Source organism: Dromaius novaehollandiae, chromosome 6 (assembly GCF_036370855.1).
Source record: "Dromaius novaehollandiae isolate bDroNov1 chromosome 6, bDroNov1.hap1, whole genome shotgun sequence".
Lineage (NCBI taxonomy): Eukaryota > Metazoa > Chordata > Aves > Casuariiformes > Dromaiidae > Dromaius > Dromaius novaehollandiae.
In genome coordinates, this window is record NC_088103.1 from 14,540,087 (window position 1) to 14,563,542 (window position 23,456).

A 23,456-nucleotide genomic window follows, 5' to 3' on the forward strand; every position below is an offset into this window, starting at 1 on the left:
TCACTGTTTTGACTTCAGCTTTAAAGATGCACTCTTCCCCCTTCCAAGAAAAAATTGTTTTATGTTTAAGGTAACAGTTCTTTTTCTAAAATATAGGAAGTTTCATATTTCTATGTCCTCAACTGCAGCTCTTAAATTTGAAGAGTTCTTAAGTAACATTAAAAATTTCTACTGTCTTTTATAAAAATGTTACCATGTTGCGGACTGTATTTGTTTCCTTAAGCTATTTTAGGAGAATAAATTTCTTCAAATTTTTAAGTTAGTCCTTCAGTTTCATGCTTCAGCTATATTTGAAAAAGTTCATGGTGGGGGGAAGAAAGGAATTTCAACTATGGTGATTCATTAAAATAATTCTTTTTGAGAGAATTGTTGGTTTTCTTCTATAAAACGATGACCTTCTCCTTATTTCTTTTATACCATTCAGGGTAACAAAGCCTAAATTTTTAAGATGCTGTTTTTCAGGATGTTTTCTGTACACTATTGCTGTCAGTGAGAATGCCGGCGTAGCTTACACAGGGAGGATGGTAGAACACAGATGCCAATAAATTAGTACAAATCCAGACTAGATTGAACTAGGAAAGGGAATTTATTGCCATGCTTTTTCAAATTCTAGCCTGAAAAAGTTTCAGGGGCATTTGCTTTTGGCCATTTCCAACCTGCTCAAAGGATTTGTCAGTGGCTCACGAGTATGGGTACATTAGCTTTCCTTCTAAGTTCAGTTTTAGTTGTAATGGCTATTGTAGTCTTCAAGTAAATAGAATTATCAGGTATATACCACCATAGCACCTTACACTGTACAAATAGGCTCTGAATGGAAATAGAGGCCTTTCTTGTTCCGTGTATTCCTCAGCTACCCAGGGACCTTTGAGGATATTCAGCTTCTGTGAGTTCTTTGGGCAAAGACTTCTATATGTGTGTTAGCTGTGAAGCCAAGTTAACAGTAAACAAATACATAGTCTGCCATCTGTCAAAATGGTAGCAAATCATATTTTAAAAATGATATATATAGGAAGTGCAGTACTTAGGCTTTTAAATCTCAGAATAAACTTTCCCAAGTACTTGTATAAAAGGTGTGTTTTTATACAGTTACTACTATGCCAATATCATCTTCTAAGCCCAGACAGATATATACAGATTACTTATCTTGCTGGAATGAATAACATGCCATACCTAGACGGTTGTTCACAATACAAGTGAATATGCACCTAAGTATTTTTGCAGTAATAGTGATTGCTATCCTGTTTGAAAAGAAGCAATTTGAAAGGGTTGGTCAGGTTCTTGCTACAAGTCTTGTTTATGAAACATGCAATGCATATGCAGCAGTAACTCATTCAACTTATTAATTTAAAAACTATTCAAAATAGAAAAGGTTAATATACTTGCATATTAACCTTTTATGTATATAAATATATAAAACCCATTAAACTTGCAAAAGGTTAATATATTTTAATATCCATAATCTACATACAGGTGAAATACTTTTCTACTTCATTGCTTTATTAAGTGTATCAATATAGCAAACTTAAATCTGTACCCTGCAAAAACTATGTTTCAGTAATGTTTATGCAGCTGGAATTTGTCTTGTGACTGACAACCAATGCTGTTAAAGCTGGTGGCTCAGGAGGAGAGACTGTTACTGTTTGGGATCGATATTAGCTAATTGCTGTTATTTTTGGCATTTTTAAGGAGTTGGATTTCCATGTAGAATTAATTTGGTATGGTGGGTATCATTTCTGGTTTGTTTTGCAAACACTGATTGTTTTTTAGCAAAATGGGTCTGAAAAGAGAAATCGAAAAATGCTCATGCTTTTCCTTAAGTAAAAGTGACCACCTGAAAAACCAAAATTCATTTTTTGCTGATGCTTATATGTTTTTGTTCAAGTGTCTCAATTCAATTTGCCAAAGCTGAAAAACATAATAATGAAATTATTTGTAAGTTTACTGAGGGTTTATTTTGAATTGAAATTGAGCATTATGAGCTGTAGGAGGATGCTTCTAAAGGAAATTAAATACTTGGTAACTTTAAGTGACCTAGTTATTTGTTTACCTAATTGTATGGTTATTGAACTATTTGATAAAATTGAGTTCTAGACATGATTGTTACAATAATATTTAACAGCACTTTTTGCCAACAGTTTGTTCACAATTACGTGTGATTTAACTGACGTCAGCCTTAAAAGACTTCCCAGGTTTACGGAAACTTTTCTTCTTTCATTCTGGAGTCTGGGATGCTGCTTGGACGCTATTTTTAGAAACAGTTCTATTTCAACAAGTATGTATGCAGCGAGTGAGGATGGCAGTTTTAAATCACAGGGTAAAACTGGGCTCACTTCCCAACAACACGCAGGCTGGGAACTAAGCAGGAAGGAAGGCCTGTTTATGAGCGTCTTATGTGCAGCTATGCCTGAGTAGGCAGCCGCATAAAACAATGTTCTCTTGTGCAAAGCTATTCTCCTAGCAAAGGACTGACAATGTGAGGAAAAGATCTTTGGGTAAGTGAAGGGGAAAGTGCAGTGGCAGAATCGTAGTTTATAACTTTAAGTGTTTTGCTGTGTCTAAGTGCATGGATGGCAGTTTTGGCTTTGTTTCTTGTGGTTTACAAGCTGTTGCCAAATATAGATTCCACAAACTAAAATGAACAAAAGCTGTTTTGCTTCTCAGAAGTCAGTGTTTTAAAGAGATTATTTTGTTTGTTTTAAATCATGCCTACTGTCCAGGTAAATAAAGGTTAAGCTTCTCTGAAGTTGAAAAACAAGTCAGATGAATAGGATGAGATAGATAATAATGTATGTATTTTAAGTATTGAAACTGTTCATTCTCTCTCTCTCTCCCTTTCCCTCCCCCCCTTTTTTTATAATAAAGTACAGGCCTTTTTCTAAAATGTCGTCCCTCAATGTTTGTGTGCTGTTCTAACTCCTCAAAGACCTGAGGATACTGTCAGTAATGGAGACAGGAAAAAGTTACTCTCCCCCCCGCTTCCCCCAATAGCCTTATGTTGTCCAAACAATTTTTCTAGTAAGACCTGAAATGCAGTTAACGCTAAATTCTGTGTTTTTTGCTGCAGGTTACTCATATTTCTATAACTGCAATTTTTATATGCTAGTAAAACACTGAGATCATTACAGAAGTCTACCTGACAGTCCTAAAATGCTTAATTTTTGGTCAGTTGAAATAAAAAGAAACCAGATTTTACATTGCACCTGTTACCAGCACATAATAACTATTTAATTTACATGATATTGGGAATGAATTTGAGAATAATTTTTTTCCTTTTTTTAACTTTATGCTCTGTGTAGAGGAATGTGAAAATATGAGCCGTTATGACAGGCAAGACAGAAATGCTAGGCAACATCCGGAAGGATTCTGGAAAAGACCACCACAACAGCGATGGAATACACAGGATCACTATCATCTTGGCAATACTGATCACTATATGCATGATAAAAATGATTTGAACAGGTAAGAACCTGTTGTCCTGTGGAACCAACTTCTTTTCTCCAAGAAGTTAAAAAAAAGAATTAAAATACTGTGTTAAGAAATTTATTTTGCAGCGAAGAGCCTCAGGTGATACTGAACACAGGACATTTTCAGAATAGTTGTATGTTTATAAATAGCATGTCTGAGTAGGAGAATTTTTGAGATGTATAACAGTTTTGAAGAAGAAAAAGACTCCTGATTTCTATTGGGGGGTTTAATTGAAATATGTGTTTTGCCTCGAGCTGGAAGTAACTTGAAAATGTGGAGGTGATTTGCTACCTTCATTTATATGTTACTATAAATGCTTGCTTAAACTGCTGTATGTGTTCCAAGCAGAAATATTACACTGTTTTATTACTTGCATGTTGTAGACTCAGATAGGTTTTTACTTATTTATTTGTTTTTAAATTAAATACAATGCTGTAGTTCTTAAGCTAGCTTAAATGGTAGAGTTTATAAAAATCCTGATGAACAAACTGGTTTTTAGGGTACTATAGTTGTTATTCTGTGAGAGATTCATGCAAGTGGGAAGAAAGGCCCAACAGTTTATTGAAATGGTATGGAAATTTTCTGATTTTTCTTTTTCACTGTATACCACGATATATGAATATAGCCCATGTCACATAACGCTTCTAATAAATGCACTCTAGCTTTATTTTGTCATCTCTGTCTGTTCTTCCAGGGGATCAAACTACCTGGAGTCTCCCATTGGTCACTTTGAAAGTTTCGGAGCACCAAACTTTTACCAGGCTCCTAGACAGCTGGTGGGCTTACCGGAGAATACTGTGATGCTTGATGAAATGACACTTCGGCACATGGTCCAAGACTGTACAGCTGTAAAAACTCAGTTATTGAAACTGAAAAGATTACTGCACCAGGTGAGCTGTTATAAATGGAACAAAAGCAGGGAAGTATATGGGAGAGCACGTGTAAGTGGGCTAGCCGCCTGTTTGGCCTTACTTTGCTGTCATCGTTTTCTTTATACGTTGAATTACAGTGTTTAAGAAAGTACGTTTATTTTATTGCTGTTTAAAATAGTACTTTTTACCTTTTAAGCACTTTACTGTCTGCAAAAATATTAAATATTATTATTCTGCTTCTCTGAAGCAAGAAGGGTAATTTTGGAGGAAAAAAAGACACAATCAGCGGATGTATGTGAGGCAGGCTTTTAATTAATGAGATCCTAAAAAGCTGAGGGTAAAAAAAAGATATATACATATTTCGATCACATTGAATAAACTTTCATTCAGCCTTTTGTCAATGTTGGTGATAACTTTTTCTTAAAGCTTTACTTCCCTCATTCTTTTCACCTTTTCTGTGTATTTCCAGAAGGAGCTTAGCAAATCCTGCTGGGTCAGTCTCTTACTGGAAGTGCTAAAGTGTAACCTTTCTTAGTGTACAAAAGCAGTTCATTGTCGTAAACTTTTCAGGAGCTTTTAACATTTGGCCTCAAAACTTGGCAAACTGTAGGAGTTGGTAAGCCACAGGATGATTCTGCAAAATATAGATTTCCAGCTACGATAATTCCTTTCCTTCCTTAAAAAAAAAAAAAAAAAAAAAAAAAAAAGTTGGAAGTCCATGAGACTTTTTCTTTGGAGATATATACAGGTCAGGATTGAAAAGTGTCTGTGTGATGCTTTGTTTAATGTTACATTTAATGCTGTTTTCTAACAGCACAACACAAAGGAAATAAGTTCATGCCCTGGAAGTAAGATGCTAAAACAAAAAAAAAAAACAAAGCAAGAAAAAGCAAATCAACCTTGTAACTAATCCAAGGATATGACTGTGCTTTTTTAGAAATGTAAGCATTTGTTAAATTGTCGCAAAGTTCCTGTGGTAACTGAGAATACTTGGGAACGTGTTTCTGCTTTTCTGTGTGGGGAAAAAAAACATTGTACAAAAACTCAGGTAGTGCCAGAGAAGGAAGATATGCTGTTAGAGCCTGACGTCTGATTAGTGAACTACGTAAGCTACATAAACTGTGCCTTCCAGCAGCCTCAAGCATGTGATCAGTACATGAGATAACAGGGAACTTTTTAGCTAGAGTTCTTAATGGCTTTAGCACAAGGACAATTAAACAATAATCTGCGTACTTGTAGTTCACTGTGTAAAGCTGTATCTGTTATAGCCAAATAGTTTGTGGTCCTGCAGAAGATGTTATTTTAAATCTTGGTCAAGGTTATAATAGCTAGACTTTTCTAAAAAGGGACTTGGGACAAGATCTGCCTCAAGTAGCTTAGATGAGGGTTTAAAAAAAATCTTTTTACAGATGAGACAAACTTCCTTTCTTAATATGTCTGCTTTTCAGAATTTGCTGCTTCCATTTTAGTTACAAAAACTTTATTTTCCTCTCCTCTACAAGTATTATTCTTTCCTTCAAACTTTGTTAAGCATACGTCTTTATTTTCCTGAGCTAATGCCCTCTCTTTTAACTTACTGCTTCCAAACCTCATCACTGGACTTCTGATAGTTTATTTTAGGCTCCCATGTGTTATCCAGCCTTTTAATCAAGGATTATAAATAGTAATAGAAAAATAAATAAACCTGTTAAAAACGGAAAAGTTTTACACCCTTGCTACCTTTATTTGCTGAACAATTTGAGTGAAACCTGTGCAAAATATTTTTTCATTAAGTATTAATCTTTTTTCCTGAAAATACTCATTTTTCTGCCACTAGAAATGAGTAAAAATATTGCAATTCTTTTTTTATTAATTCTAAAGAAATACAATTTTGAAAACAGTTACATGAACTTTAGCAGTCTGAATATTGAAATGGTACTTGATTTTGATATCTAGGTCATATGACAGGCCTTTTCTTAAAAAAATGTAAAAAAGCAAGATACAAAATCAGAGCTCCTTTCAAACACTAGCTTTAGCAAAAGAAGCAAAAGGTTTTGTATTTGCTTCTCCTATATTATATATTTAAATGTTTTCATACCTTTTTCCAGTGATGATTTTTAGCAATGTTATTCTTTAATTTAGGTGGAAATACAGTTTTAGAGTCAGGTGTGAGGTGTCACAAAAACAGTTTTATTATGAAATAAGTAATTACGTATGCTTAAAATTGCATATGATTATCTAATCAACTGTGATGTTGACCTACTGGTGAGCGTAGCACATAGTGAACGTATACCTAGCAGGCTCCTAGGGAGGTCTGACATGCTATCCTGGATTCATTGCTGTGACTGTAGCTCGCGTAACCCTATCTAAATTGTCATGCACTTTACCAGCAGCATAGCTGCAACAGCATGGGCTTGCTGTTCTGTTCTGAGTTCTGCTTGAAAAAGTAAGTAGCCACCTGGGTAGTTGAGCCTTTTGTGAACTCCACGTTAGCGGGATAATACTGCTAGCCATACAGATGCTGTCTACTTACTTCTCACGTTCTGCTGACATTCTGTATCTTAAAACAAATGTTGGCATTGGAAATAGGAATCTCTCTCATGCAGAGTTTTTGAAATTTCACTGTGGTAAGTTTAAACTCCTCTGATTTTGCAGTGGTGTTATATCAGACTAGAGGAAGTGAATAACGTACATTCCTACACTAAAGGCAGCTGTAATTATTTACAGAGAGATGTTGAACTACAGGTGCATGTTCCCATTTAAAACTTAACTGAAGCACTAACTTTCTTCAGTAAGAAAATGGCTTGAAAGTCTTTAGTAATAGCTGGCATCTAAATGTCAATGCCTCTTAAATATTGACTAAGGTACTTCATTTGTGTGCCCAATAGTAAAGAAGTTTTATTCTGATCTTAAATATTCCTTCCTTCCTCCCTCCCTCCTCCTCAATTAACTCCTTAAACTTACAGCTCTAGGTTCAAACTGCAGTGCTAATGTATCAGAACATCCTTATTTAAGCAAGGATTGTAGTAATTCTGACATCCTGCAGCCATTCATCCAGGCATCATGATCTAGCCCATCCTCTTTAATCTCCTCTTAAGATTGGCAGCAGTGGTTCCTGCTCTGTCTTATCTCAAATAAACACTTAATGATATTTTAACAAGAACTAAAGCATGAAGGAGTTAACAGAACTGTAAGATCCTTGAAGTGCTTTTCTGTGGGGAGGAAAGGTTTATAAAAATTATTTATGAAAGCTAGTTTGAAAAGAAATAGACAAGAAATTCTATTTTTCAAGCACAGATCTTCATTGTAACATACCAGCTATGACTCTCACAAATCTCTGAAGAGATATAAACGGAAAAATGAAGTCTGTAGCACAAAGCTGGCAACTCTACCAATATATTTTTGGTGAGACATTAGACTCGTAAGTGACTTGAGAACCTTTTAAATAGGTCGCTCATTAGTGTGGAATAGGTGTTCATTGTGTTCTTTTCTTTTTTTTTGTATCGGATGAGATCTTTCAGAGATATTTACCTTTGATATAAGAGGCCTGAAGACAAGAAAGGTGCAGATTGAATTAATAAAGGAATATGAAGATTTTTCTCATGAATTACATAAATTGCAACTGCAGTTGTTATTGTTTATTGGCCAGGAAATAGTTTGCCTCATTGCCTTTACAATGCTGGATTTGACAACTGCAAATTTGAGTCAGCATCTAAATGTTTGAAGCTTCCTGCACATACATTTTTAAAAGAGAGGTTTGTTTATTTTGTTTGTTCTTGGAAGCTGCACTTTATTAGGAATTTTATGATCTGTGAACTTCATTTGCATAGTTGTGACTTAATGGTTTTTCCAAGATTTTAATTGTAATATTTTAATCACTATTTTAAAGTTCAGTAACTTCTAATAGTGCGGTCAAACAATTTTGAGTGCTGGCTATAAATACACTCTTTTGTAATTAAAGACTCACAATGTGAAAGCTTATCTCTGTTAAAATGATGTAATACTAACTTGCCCAATATTGCATACCGGCCTCCTACATAGTAGCTTAAAATTATGTTTATGTGGAGTCTAGATTTTAAGAGGCTTTTTAATGGTTTTTGTTTCACCTTGAGAAGGAAACCAATAGTTCCTGATAGTTTCGCTGCACTTTGGCCATTGTTCTCTGAAGTAAATTCTGTAACAGAGGCACGTTTCAGCTAGGAAACCTTGTTATCACTTTTCTGGTACAACCCAAAACATGGAGAAATTGGAACTGCATGATTTACTGGAGCCAGTCTATATTTACCTTTGGATAGTATGTATTTTGAAACTGTAAGATGTTCTCAGGAAGATATTTATATAAAACAGTATGAAACACTAGTAATATCTGCTAATTAATGCTGTAGGCTCATGCTGTATATTGGGAACTCAGGCTGAGTGGGAGCAGTTTTTCTAACTGTTGAGAAAAGGCAAAAGCATACAACTCATTTGCTGTTGGTGATGTACATGTTCCCACGAATTTAACCTCCTATTGCTAATGTAAATGGAACATGAAAAATTACTTCTAGTCACTAGAAATGACAACAAATAGAAATGTAGATTTTTTTGAGAATGTCTTACTATATTTACAGAAAACTTGCACCCAAATCTGTTTCAGGGTGTTCTGTAGCAGATTTTCCAATCTGCAGGTAAATTTTTAAAGAATTTTTCTAAATGCTTATCTGTTAACTCTTCTCTGAAATCAGTGCTTTCTACCTGAGTAGGCAAGAGATCATGAAAATGGCCCTGGTTTTATAAGATATTGGTTAATAGTGGCAACATGCTTGAAGTTGGTACTCTGTTGAATAACAAATACTGCTTGGTGTTTAGAATATTTAGAATACAGCATAAAATGTGGCATACTGGGAAACCAGAGAGCAAAGTAGTTAGGGAGGAATGTGTGTAGTATGGTGAAATACGTGTGTTTACTGCATCACCGGTGTGCAAAGGAACTGCTTTGCTTACTTTGTTAAAATGAGGCTGTTGCACTGCAGAAACACAAGGTGCGTGCGCATGGAAGACCGCAGTTAATTCAGTGCGTGGCCCTAGGTTCACAAGTTCTACATTTTATAGATGTGTGTTAATAAACTTGTGAAGATACCATGCTGAATGATTAGAAGGTGTGTGCCTTGAAATAAGTACTGATGCAAAGTTGGGAATTGGAAAGCATTTCATTTTACCTGGGTATGAAATTTGTTGATGAGGTTTAAAAGTATAATGTGCTCTGTCATTGTGTGACTATGAAGGGTAAGAAGTCACAGGCTCAGCTGTGTAAATTACTCCTTGTATTCTGTCAGAATTGTGTCAACAAAACAGTAGGTAAAACAAAATGAATTGCTTGCTCTTACTTTCTGTCAGAAGCAGCATCACGGTTTGTATTTCTGAATGTGTCTACCACCATCTCCTGCATGCGTGGAGTTGCCTGCCTTTTTGGACAGCGTACATGTGTTGCAGGCCTTGGCTAGGTGCTTACCAGGGCCAGAGAAGTGCTCAACGGCTGGGTCTTGTCTAAGGACAGACAGTCGTGTGCTGTATTAGCTGAATGCTGTCTTTGTCGGCAAGCCACCTGTTACTTAGCTAAATAACCAGCAGTAAATTCTGGAATTTGAAATGCAGATTCAGGCTAGCAATGATTTGGGCAATCAGGAAGCCTTCTCGGGGAAGGGAAGGCCTAGTGCGTTTTCACTGGAGATTCATTTGTTTGGGTAAAGTTTGGGATTTTTATTCTGATTTTGCCGAAGCTGTTTTTGAAAGAAATAGAACCAAAGAAACCCACCAATAATGGAATCAAATCAAAATGGCACATTTTCAGTTTAAAACTGATGGAAACTGCATATGATGCTCATACATAGCAGTTCTTGAATGAAACTGTGGTCAAATGCATAGTAAGGTGTCACGCGGTAGGCAGCTGAATAGATCCCTGTACGCGATAAACACATAGTTTTCTTTTTGCATCTTTACAAAAACTCTGAATTAGCACATGGAATGATTTAAATGAGTAATCTGTAGTGTGGCAAACTTTTTAAATTGACTATCTTTTTTTCAGAAATCAGAGGCTAGACCTTGATGCTAGACCTTGATAATATTAAGAAACCTATTTTTCAGCTTCTTCGTGAGCTGCAGATATTGATGTGGTATTTCAGGTGGTATGTTCAAAGAATTTTCAAGATGAAATTACTAATATATTCTTTTAAAGGGTTGCCTGTTCTGCTTAACTTCTTAGGCATCACAGTCTAATTGCTGAAAATACATTTGCCTTTAATGCATTGATTTTTTTTTTTAATAGAAGAATCTAAAATGTAGTAGAACAGTGAAAACAGCTGTTGTCTTTAAGCTTTATTAGTTCCATGTTTTTCTCTGAGGCAGTATTGGAAATTTCTTTGAGAGAGAATGCCCTTTATCATGTCTCTTCTATTCTTACAGAAGTTCTGTGCTGACTTTTTTTTTTTTTTTTTTTTTTGCATATGCTTTTAACTAAAACAAAACAGCAGAGGGCATCAGGAAAATCAAAGTTTCCAAAACTGTTTCCAACCACTTTTCTATTTGCAGATTCCTAGGAGTGTTTTTCAGTGAAGGAATTCACCACAGATTTAAAACCACTAGCTTGCAAGTAATATTATCCAAAGAAGAGAAGGGGAGCAGGGGTGAGGGAAAGCATAGGCAGTGAGGACAACTGCACCATTTATATGAAGTAAGAAGGTGCATGTTTATAATGTTGAAATATGCTCCAGGGTCTGTTTTGATGCGTTTAGTCAGTGTGGCTTTTCCTTCTGGTTGCTTTTTTTTTTTCTTTTTAAAGATCAAGGCACATAAAATGAGAACATGTAACTGATGAAGCAATATCAGCTGGTCTGATGCTAACCAGATGTGGCATTTTTGAGTGACTGACTCACTTCACAGCAGAAATACTGCAGTGCTCTAAGGCCAACAATCTGTAGTGGGTAAAATACTCTGTTGTTGTGCTGTTAATCAGTGGAATAGATGGGAGATTTTTTTAACTAGGCCTTTTTTGACTAAATACCTGCATCTGATGTACTTCTCCTTATCTAATAATCTGTTAATGAATAAAATTTCATTTTTAGTACACTCTTCTCAAGAAAATAAGTCCATTCTTTAGGAGTTGGAGGGTGAAGGAAGCATGGGAATTTGTGTGTCATTCATGCTAAAGATTCCACACTTGCAAAATGCTGGCATGAGAACATACTAAGTAGAGCTATTCAGAACTACATTTTTCTGTTTTGTGGCTGTTTGTATTTGGGTGAATTGTACTGTAACAGCAACAGCCATGCTGGAGGCTTATTCCCGTAATCTTTAGCCTGCATTTTTGGGATAAAGTGAAAATGACAGATGCAGACTGGAGAATGTAATCCAGCACTTCGGTTAGGCTCTAACATTTGAGAGTGGATATGTTAAAATCTCTCACATATATAAAATTGGTTGACCAGAGAAATAAGTTGCATGGCAGCCTTAAGTCTCAGGAAAGAAAGAATTGCTGTAGTTTTACCTGCAAGTGCATTTAAGATTCATTCTGTAGCTTTCACTGAATTCATCCTAAAACAATGAAGTAAGCTGGTCTGCAGTAACTTGTCTTTTAAAAAAAAAATTATGATTTTTATTTTTTATTATGGAGATGGTATTAACTTTCTCTGCAGAGAGGCTTTGAACAGGATCATGAAGCTGAAATAATATTTAGCATGAAATCAGATGCTACTTTGATAGTCATGGTTGTAAAGGTTTAGACATTACTTTGGATTGGTTACATAGGCAGTCTGTGCAGTTAAATAGTAAAACATTGTTACAGAGGTGCTAAATTGTATCCTTTTGCTCCTTAGCTTTCCTTTAATATGCTCTCACATTTGTTTTCAAAAAATGAGGGAGAAAGTTTTCTCAGAGCAACCCTTTAGTCTTTGAATATTCTGAAGGTGTTTAAAGAGAGTTTGTGTGCGATTTCTCCCTGCCCACACAGCTTTGTAGCTATTAATAAACTTAGCATGACTTTAAGTCTTTCTGGGGTATTTTATGTAATGATTTCTTACTCCAGCTTTGTGTAATTTTAGAAGCCATTTCAGCATGGATCTTCAACCATGTAATTACTCCAGTTTGTTACATAGGGACTGCCCAAAACTGGCCATAAGATGTATGCTGTTGACTTAAGTTCTGTAGAAAATTTCCAGTAAACATAATTGAATTGAAAATCACTTTAGAAAGCTGCAGATTCAAATGGATTATCGATACTCATAGGCAAAAGAAAAGGACTGTAAAGTGATCAGTCATTTCAATATTATTTGATTGTTTCTGAAAATAGGATATGCTAGATTAAACATTGCATGCAAATAATATATATGAATTTATACTAGGTTGAAAAATGAATCTATAGTTGAAGACTATCCCTACATAGCTAATTAAATGTGAACATCTGCAACATTAGTCCTTTGTCAGTTTACTGTAGATTATTTTCATGCCTAAACTGCCAATAATGTTTAAAAATAAATAAATGGGAATGCCGGAATGTATTAGGTTTGAGTTGTTTGTTGCAACATGTTAAAATTAGGGAATAATTAAAATATTATTGATTGACTGAGGGTGTTTTCCTTCTAATGCTGCTGTTTTACAAAACCGTTAATCTGCTAAGGAAATTAGATTAAAAGGTTTTGTTCTTGCTTGTGCTTTTACATAGAACTTAGTTTTAAGTGCATTTGATAAGCATTTGTTTTTGATACCCATTGCCTAACAGGCTATTCTGAGGTGTCCTTTTTGTAAAGCATCTTTTACATCTGGCACAAATAAGACTAGTTCAGCTGTTATAAAGGCATGTTCGTGGCAAAATTTGGGTACCTAGCTTTTTATGTTATGGTATAATAAGTAACGTATTCTGTTGCAGGAAATGTCACTCAGGTAAAATAAACAAGAGCTAGTGACTTTTTTTTATTGCCTATTGCAATGTAATGATAAGCTTTATAAAGTTTGTTACCGTAATGCTTTACCTAAAGGCTAAAATTATACATTCTCTACTGGTTTCACAGAGGCTATCAAAAATAGTATGTGCATAAAACAAGTTGCATTTGTTTTGCTAGTTATGTTTTCAGCTCTTTTTCTTTGTACATGGATAGCTATTTTCTTATTCTGCTGATTTTTTTTTTCTGCCTACCCACCCTCATCTCCCCATCTCATTTTAATAATATGTTTAGGAAGAAACAAGAAAAGATTCATAATCTTCCAAACTGTTACAACTAGTATATGTTCACAATAAGGTATTTAAGTTCCCACTGATATGTTAGATCTGAAAGTTTTCTTTCAGTTGTACTATGTTTATTATGTATATTAAAATAATTAAGCAAATAGTAAGGGAAGTGATGCAAATGAGCTTAACTCTTGCTTTGGCAGCGATTTTAGTCAGGTGTAGGATAGGGCTTGAGCACTTCATTTGAATTGTTGGAAAATTTGTGACATACTAGCTTTCTTTGCAAGGTGGTCTTAATCTACTGTTGTGGACTGATGTATTTCTCCAGTTGTATGCATTTTATTGGTAGGTAAAAGGTATAACAGAGGTATGGCTGATATTTAAAAACATATGCAAACTAATTTTATTCAAAATTGTGAGTTTGTCTTGTTTCATTGTTCATTCTTGTTTCTTCGTTCTTGTGATTACTCCTTCAAAATTGTGATTAACTTGGTTGTACTTTTTTCTGAGTACATGTAATTTGTTTGAGTAGTTATTTTAAATAACAGAAATATTGAAGAAATAGTTAATTGCTGCATGTTCCCTTTAGACTTTTAGAAATGCTTTGGATTAAATAAGGTTCTTATCCTTTTCTTTATGATAGTATTATTGTGCAAAACATTTCAAAACACTGTATTAGAACTCTTTCCCACTAGACTGTAAACTGCTTCATCAGCCTGTCACTTGGTGCTGGCAATCTGCCTGGAAGGGACAAGCAGCTGCTTGTGAATTGAATACAACTGTGCATTGGACTATGTAAGCTGAAGTATTTGCTACACCAAGGAGACAGAAGCCTTCAGCAAAAAAGCTGAACTGAAATTTGATTCCTAGTCAAATTAATAGTCCTAGTTTAAAAAAAAGAAAAAAGGAAAAAAAGAAAGAAAAAAAAGAAAAAAAGGCAAGAAGGTTTTAAAAAAAAAGAAACAAAATAACTGAGATACCAAATTACATATAAGTGATGGAAATTATCTGTCTTTAGTATGGTAGAAGCAATATTGAACTGTATGATAGGTCTTATTATTTTCAGTATGTTTAGATGGTTGCGCATATTTTGGCTTCAAGTAGTCAGTGACTAAAAGTTCATAAATTTTAATTTTTTACTGTTTTTAAACCATCTGGGCAATCTCTCTTGAGACATTTCTCTGTGATTTAATTTATAATTTATATGAACAATATTCCTTATGAATTAAAAAGCAAATTACATACCTCAGGGACATAAAGGACATAAATAGGTCTATTGGTTTTTCTTAACTGACCTTTAGTAATTGAGCTGCACTTTTCGTCTAGTGGTTTTTGGGAGTTGCTGGTTTAACCTTGTAGTGATTTTAGACAGGCTTTGAGATATATGCTGTTGCTATATTTTCTCCCAATGCAATCTGAGGCAGTGAGGACACTGGGGAAGGAAAATCTCTACAGCTGCTCCCCCCCCCCCCAAAGTACTTTAAAAAATTGAGGAGGATAATACACAGAAAAAAGATTTTCTTTTCTTTTTTGAAAAGATTGCAGATGGTGGGGACAAGGGAACAAGAGAAAAAATATTTTCACACCAAGGAAATGGGAGTTATGGTCTTCTAGGCCCACAAAATAATTGTATTGTAATTGCACTGTGGATATATGCCATGCTAGATTAGACACAACATGTATCACAGTGCAAACATGAGTATATATCATGGGAATACCTTGTCAATTGTTTGGTCTCTGACTTTACTCTGTACCTAACTGAATTTTTAAGGTTGAGTACCACAGATTTAGAATACTGCACACAGCTGCTGATGTTTTTATCATGACAGTGTAAGTGTTTCAGGACATATCTAGGCAGTTATCTTTTGTCATCTTTGCAAGTTCTTTCTGCTTCTACCTGCTGTGCTTAATTTCCGGATTCATGGTTGTCACTTGGTGGAGAGAGAGAATACATTTTCATGGTCCCAGTTTTCATAACTGATATTTAGTTCTCATGGCTGTGGATTAATTTTGTATTAGTTGGCCCAGTAGCAAATGTAGCTATTTTAGTTAAGAATTCCTAGCTGAAACATTGGCTGTGCATTTTGAAGTTACTCAGACATTTTTAGTATGGATTCTGAAGGAAAATAAGTTTTTAAAATCTCATAGTATCACCCTTCCTTCCTGGCATAAAAACAGTTGAACAGTGGCCAGTGTTTGCCGGATTCTTGCGCAGAATCAACTCTTCAGCATAGCTACAGCTGGTCCTACATCTTCATGAGAGAGGCTATTTATGGCCCTCATTTAGGCAGTGGACACATGCTACAGCAAGGGACACTCTTTCATATTAGGGAAAAAAAAAATCACAGAGAGGGAGGTCAGACATTGTAACAGGTTCCCCAGAGAGGTGGTCTTTCCATTCTTGAAAGCAAGTTTGAAGAGTTGTTTCAGCAAGTAATTCAAGCCTTTGTTCTTCTTTTTCTCTAATAGAATGATGAAAATGTGTCACTCCAGGACATCCCACTCTCGATTCCATCAAGTCCAGAACCACAAGAAGCTGAATCTACTTTTAAGGTAAATGACACTGATTTACTCCTACAGAATAGAGATACAAATCTGTTTGTAAAAGAGAAAATTAACTTCTGTATCCTTGAAGAGCAGTGCTTTTTGTATCCATTTAAATACAAACCTAGCAAATATTTATATAGTTTCTTTTCTGTTTTTGTTAAAATAGATTTATTTACCTTTCAAAATGCATGCTTACAAATTCATGCACAGGTTAAATAATTGAAATAACTTTGCTTTTTCTTACTTGTAGCAGATGTGAGAATTAACAGCTGCAAGTAGCTTCTTTCAGAAATTTTCTGCCTGATAACAGTTAGAATGTAGTCTAATACTAAGTTTTGAAAATAAAATTTTTGCTTTGAAGTGTAATCACACCATAATTACTTGCTGTGTTTTAATTACATTTATTGTTAACCTATGCTCCAGTTTAAAATATCTGTCACCTAGAATGAGTTTTCCCTGAGATAATGCAGGTGTTGTGATTATAAGAACTTAAACAAGCCAAAAAACCCTATAAAATCAAAGATGCATTCATTGTTTTAGAATGAGCATTAAAGATCGATGCAGTCACATCAGATGTTCCTAAAAGGATCATCTTTTGTGGTCACAGATTTGTAATGTTGTGCTTTTTGCCATGGTAAGGTTTTATAGCATTTTTGGGGCTTCTAGTTGTAAAATCAATATAGAAAGGTCACTAATTCTGCATTTATAGGAAGGGAATAATGCCAACTTAAGAGATAATGAATTTAGAAGTTCTCTTGAAAAGCAAGAACACTTAGAATCTTACTCTTGTCTGAAGTCCATCTGTCCAAATTCTAGTTTCAGGATGTAAAAGGTTTGCTAAAGCTGTGTGGATGCATCAGCGTCATCCTTTAGCAACACTGAGTTCTAAATTAGCAACATTCAGGCCTTTTTTTCTTGAATTGTACTTCTACTATATTTGTTTGTCCTTCTATAGCCATGTCCCTCAGAATCTTAGATTTAATTCCTAGAGGAAAAAGTATTGCTTTTCTAATTTCATAACAAAAAGTACTAGGTATTTTGAATTTTTTTTAATTAGTATCAGCATATAGTTTGGAAAATTGCAGAATAAATCCGTCTGGGTGTTGTCATAAAGCAGTAATGAAAAACAATCTTCATGGAAATGGAAATAGTAAATGAATATTACTAAATGGAAGTACACCCCACAATGTATGACCTCGCTCTAATGGTACAGTTGCTAAGTCTATTAAAATTACCTTATGATTAAAAATTATTAAAAAACACTTGCCTGTTTATCTCTCTTTTTTTTTTTTTTTTTTTTTTTTGGTCTCTCAGCTTTGCATAGTTTATTTTAAGTCTTACCTTCAGTTTGGGGTAGAATGTATTCAAAGCAGTCGTGCTATTTGCATTCAATAAACATAGTTATACTTATATTTGTAATTTTTTTTCTTGTTTCTATCTTTACTTTTTATGTTAAGGTTTTTCAAATAGCAGTTCACTTTAGTGTCAAACTTTGATATTTTTTGTTGGGTAAATAGGAGGATAAGTAGTACTTGATGGCTAGGGTTGTTCCTCTCCACACTACTAGTCATTTACACAACGGACAAATCATTGCATCAAAAATGCAGCCGATTTACTTTCAGGTATGTACCCTGACAGCTTAGTGGATTGATTCAACTGTGTCTTACAAAGAGACTTCTAGTCAAGTTTCTTCACTCTTTAGATTGTATACATACAGCCCATGTCATCATGTGATAACAGGAGGAGAGCATGAAGTGATAAGCTGGGAGGAAAGTATGTGCTAATATTATGGCCAAAGTTCCATAAACATCTGATTTAATATGTCCTGCAGAGGTGTTAATTCAGATTGTGTAGCCCTCATGGAAAACTTCCTATTGCCTAATGTTCTATTGCAGACAGAAGATTTGCTAAATGAGATCAGACAGCTTAAAGACGAACTGAAGAAAAAGGATGAAACAATCAACCGATTAGAGCATCAACTTGTAAGTATGATGTTAAATATTTGACAAAGTCCCAAGTGTACACCACAGAGTGTAACTTTTATATCTAGTTCTTATGAAGGCTCTAAGACGGCTAGGCTTCTAATTTTGACTGACTTTTTCCTGTACTTTCACTGTAATGAAGGTTGAGTTTCTGGCTCTGTTTAGACCCACCTGACTCATGGGTCTGTAATGGTTCAGTTAACAGACCAGTTCTACAGATGCTAGTGTGTTTGTAGCTGGGATCATTAATTCTGTAGGCTGGTCATGATGTTAGTGGTCCTAGGCAAGGACATTTATGCAATGCTTAAATATCTTTCATTTCTGAAAGAAAAACTTCGAACATAAAATTCTGGAAGGTGCCCAAAAATAACAAAAAAAGATAAGGCTCTTTATGCTTGAAGTATTTTAATAATTAACAAAAATCAAACTCTTTTCTGCTTGATATTTTTTTTGCCTCTCCTTTTCCCTTCTGTCTATTGGTTTAATATAGGATGTATGTCATGGAATTTAAAGCTGAGTGAGCAGGGTGATATTCAAAGTTAATTCTTTATTTAAAAATATATATATATATATATCAAATTGGCCAAACAGATAGTTATGCCTCTGAAGCCAGTGGGACGCAGTTTTATCATGAATCAGTTCAGGCATGTGCGCACATTCTCAAGCAAAAGTGATATGTGCCTTCTGGATTTTTGGTCTTGTTATAAGTTAGTTTTGGATTTTGTCATGTATATCTTTGCATCTGGTTCTAGCCAACTAGTCTGCTATTCCGATTTTTGTAAAATAGCCTCACATTTTCAAGCCATTTTCTGAAGTTAGTTCAGTTAAAATACTTTTAAAATTCACTTCAACTGATTGATTTGATCCAGTTTCAATTAAAAATTTGCAAGTCTAGTATGGGGGGAGGATAAAATGTCATTGTAACGGATGCTGGACTTCATAAGAACATTCCAAACAAACTTCTGTGATGGGAGTAACTTTCTACTCTTTCCTTTCTTTACCTGTGCAATCCATGCATCTTCCATATATATGTATATATGTGTGTGTGTGTGTATATGTGTATATATATACATATATATCATTCTTTCACAGCCATTTTCAATTTATGGTAATGAGGTTATTTTACATTATAAATGTGCAAGTCTGACATTGGATATCAAATTGTCATTTTGGAATGAATTTTATAGGAAACCCCCCATACATCCTCCTTTGTTAAACGAGAGAAACCTTTATAATGGAGTTCTGTTGCAAGTTTCACCTCTGAACATTATCCCTTTTTTCTTTTTTCCTTTTTTCAAACCTATTGCTACCTAGCCATTCATCTTTTTGACTAATTGCAGATATTTGCAGCTGTTACATTTTCATGTTTGTATGCATATATGAAATACACACGTGCATCTTTTTCATTTGCTGTCCTGGCAGGGAGAAATACTTCAGTGGAATTAAATGTTAGATAAACAATAACTCTAGATCAGTACTTTATTTGTATCAATTTTAAATAAATGTGATAACCAAATGCCAGAAGGTGTTAGGTGCTGAAATTATAGTATCTACAGTGTGAGCACTGTATTGAGCATTGGCCTTCCTGCCACCATTAACTCCCTTCCCAGTGAAAAGCCAGAGCAAACCTGCTACTTATCAAGAAGAAATGGTTATGAGATCTCACCTCCTCTTTGCTAATAGAGGAGGGTACGGTATCATGTAACATGTGATGAATACACATTTCTTAGAGAAATTGGAGGATTCAGGGATGTTATTGGAACTGTTCAAATTGTTCTATCCATGAAGCTATATTCACTTACTTAAAGCATGCACACTAATTACAGAAGGAAATATTTGGAACTTCAACTACTGTGTTACTTCTGTACATACGAATGCTTCAGTTTTTAAGCATACTACTTTGGAATCTCACAAGACTAAGTACAGATGCTCTGTCCTCTTACAGTAATTGCGACATTGAACTTTTGATGGTGTAGAGCTCCAATTTCTAGAATCTCAAAGCACTGGTACTTAACATTGCACGTCCCCCAGGCCTGCATAGCCTGAGAATAAGACTGAATAAGCTGGGTTTCTCTTTTCAAAGAGAGGCAGGAATAATTCAATAAGAAAAATAAATTTGGGAGACACTGAAAGGGTCTATGTTCCAAACTTTTGCATGTCATCAAGCAGCAAAACTGTAGGATAGATGAGATGCCAAGAGGTGCACGCCATATTTATTTATCAATGGCTGGACAGCGTCTTGTGTGACTGTAATCTCTGGTGAACTCTTTTGCATGTAGTTGTATATGTATACATGCACTGCAACTGATCTGTGGTGTTCATCCTCTCCCCCAGAAAGCAGCCTGTGGTTGTTTTCTGAAATGAAAATACAAGGTTAAGATTTGTGTCTCTGCTCTGCTGCTTAAACAGTATTCCACATAACAGTACCTCAAAACAAACTGTCTTATCTATTAGCATTTTACAGTAAGCATTGATTTTAGTATGCTTAGTCTTGCTCTTACTGTATGCCTTCAGAGAAATCTCTCCTCTCCTGCTAGCTTGTATGTCTAATTGCTGTAGTAACTGAAAGGCTTTGCTGAAGCCAAGGAACTCTGCCATGATGATGGGTAAACTTACATTCACAGTTAGTTAAAAGTGACTTGAATAGGATATGCTAGAAATTCCAGGGAACCAAAAACCCATTCCAGAAGTTAACATTTATTCTAAACTATTTATAAACATACTTTTGAAAAAGAAGTGGTTGTGTAGTACTGACAGTACTAGTTTCTCTGGTTTAACGGTATTGTGCTACACTGCCTTGGCTCTGCTTTTTAATAGGCTTAATTATTTTTCTAATAAATTCTCTTTTCTCTCTCTTTTTGGGGGGGATTAAGGCCACTAGGTGCAACTGCCAGAAAGACAATGAAAAACTTACAGGGGCAACATGCTTGCATGCTGACAAATTTACGCAAACCTCGTGGAGGAGGAGTTCTGTGAGTAAAACTTGCCATTCCTTCTTGGGTATGACTTTCTGCATTTCATTCCCAAATCTTTCCTTATTGCCGTCACACCAGCTGGCCTTGTTTAAGAGATTCAGCTCTGTATCTGAGGGTGCTGTACTCTTCTTATCTTTCCTGCTCTGCACCCCCTGCACACTTGTTTGCAACTCTTATTTAAACATTTATAATAAACATATTTTAAAGTACATAATTAAACTTTAGAAGGCCGTCCTCTTAAAATAATCACCCCGTGCACTATTTAAGTAAGTCAGCCCAAGCTGTATCTCTAATCATACATCAAGACACTTCCTATCATGATTTTAAAGTCATCGATATTTGACTTTTTAATCTGTTTTTTCCTGCTTAAGTTTCATTATGCTCACAGTTGTTGTGGAGAAGTGACAGTGTATTCTATCATAAATATTCTGTCCAAAAAAACCTAATTTTTTTTAGTCATATATTTGAAGAACTTATTCAAAAATGAGTGAATATCACTTTGACAGACAATATCTTCACTCCGATATGTTGTTGCATGGATCACATTTGCTTCCATTTTACAACTTACATTCTGCATGGATCAGTAGTAGCATACTTAAGATAGGGGAGGGACAGCACGTTTGCTGTGATATAATAATGATAAGGAATTGTCTTTGACTAATGAAAAAGACTTTTGTCGATCACCAGCAAATAGTATGCTAATGATAGTCTGGCAGCTACTTGCTCTAGCTAGCAAATCCTGAGAGATTTTTCTCAAACAATTAGAAATGAGTTAAACTTTTTGTTTTTACTCTGCCTCAAGTCACTTGATGTGGGGAAGGGGGGAGAATCATGTAAGATGGTAATAAAGATGAACGCTCTCTGCTATCCCTCTAAAAATTACTCCTTTGAATGTTTAGTTTAGTTTTAGGGTAGGAATACCACCTTGGAGTATGTTCACCAGTTTTTAGCAAACAGCTTTCTTCTGTTGAGGCCGTGCTTTCCGACCTCCTTATGTCTGTTAACTACCAAAAGTAAAGAGAATGTAACCCTAAGTACCTCCTGTTTTCCTCTGACACTTTTGTTCCAAAAGGTACATTCAGTATACTTGCCCATTTGTTTATATATTTTTCCTGGTTTTTTGGAGCTTTTGAGCTGTTGTGTTGTTTCGTTTTCCCAAGTTTTAATTTCATACATGTGACATTCATTTGACACCCCCACACCCACCCCCAAATACTATTTCCAGGTTAGTGGCTGTCCTTGCTTCCATGTTCACTTTTGTTTTAGTTTGCCTTATTTTCTTGGTAAATTCAAAAACAGATTACTAATATTGCAAGTTAGTTAACAACTGCAAAAGCTTCAATTTGAGCAACCTGTTGTATTTATTGGTAAGACAAAGATACTAGAGATGGGGAATGGGAGAGGCTAAGTTAATATTGTATCAGGTACAGGGAGTTATTTAGTCCAAATACCCATTTGGTCAGGTTGAAGTACTTTTATTCCTACTTAGAGTTGCAAAAATTGAGTTTTCTCTTCCAGCTACTTTTTACTTAAGGCACAAATGTGAATAGACATTCAGTAGTCTTGTCTCAGAGACACTTCCTTTGTCTTACGGAATTTAAAACAGTTTGGGGGAGAATCTGTGTTTGAAAAAAAAAATATATATATATATATATATATATGCATGCATCTTGGCCCCTGCTATGTTCATGGTTGTATGTATGTATGCATATATGTGTGTGGGTGTATATATACATGCAAATGTGTGTGTGTATATATATATATGCATGCTTACAGGTACAGTCTATAAATATATCTATTTTTTATCTTTCTTTGCATGTAAAGTTTCTCAAGAAAATTGTGGAATTGGGAAGATACGCTAACTATTGACAATTGTTTAAAATACAGTTTATTTCAGGAACTTTCACTTGTAAATGATAGTTCAGAAGTTTTGGGCAGAAACTTTTTTTGAATGGATTCTTATTTACATATTTAGAAGTTATATGGAGGATGTCTATAAGCAAACATAAATTGGTAGGAGCTGCTTAAGGTGAGCTTTTTTTTGAAGGAAGACATTAGTCTTGCTGTTGCAGCCAAGTTCTGGTTCTGAGGATCAGACTTCTAAACTTGCTGCAATTTCACTTGAATAAGATATGTTAGTAGCTAATTATTAAGAGTAATTTTTGTAGTGATGCTGTTGGATAAACTCCAAAGTCTCTTCCAGAAATTTTTGCATTTCAGTAATATGAAGTGCCTTCTATGAATACTTTTTTCCCCTAAAAAAGAAGAGCGGAAAAAAAAGGTGGGTTGAGTGTTTCTAGGAGCAGGGTACAGGAAGAGGTGCAAAGAAGTATAGGTACTTACAGAAACTAAGAAGTTCAGGAGTAGAAGGTATAATAGAAAGGAAAGGAAAATCTATTAAAGGGTAATAGATATTTTTAATTGTTACATTCAAGTT

General features: G+C 35.0%; 1 protein-coding gene across 7 annotated transcripts in view; it reads left to right on the plus strand.

Annotated features, from left to right (window-relative positions):
* Positions 1 to 23,456, plus strand: part of CCSER2 (coiled-coil serine rich protein 2) — an 86,006-nt gene that overhangs the window by 41,659 nt on the left and 20,891 nt on the right. For all 7 annotated transcript variants that reach the window (XM_064513731.1, XM_064513733.1, XM_064513732.1 and 4 more), the window contains 5 exons: positions 3,297 to 3,459; positions 4,160 to 4,355; positions 15,985 to 16,068; positions 17,958 to 18,044; positions 20,918 to 21,016. In XM_064513731.1, the coding sequence (XP_064369801.1) occupies positions 3,297 to 3,459; positions 4,160 to 4,355; positions 15,985 to 16,068; positions 17,958 to 18,044; positions 20,918 to 21,016 (629 nt within the window). The remainder of the gene's footprint in view (positions 1 to 3,296; positions 3,460 to 4,159; positions 4,356 to 15,984; positions 16,069 to 17,957; positions 18,045 to 20,917; positions 21,017 to 23,456) is intronic.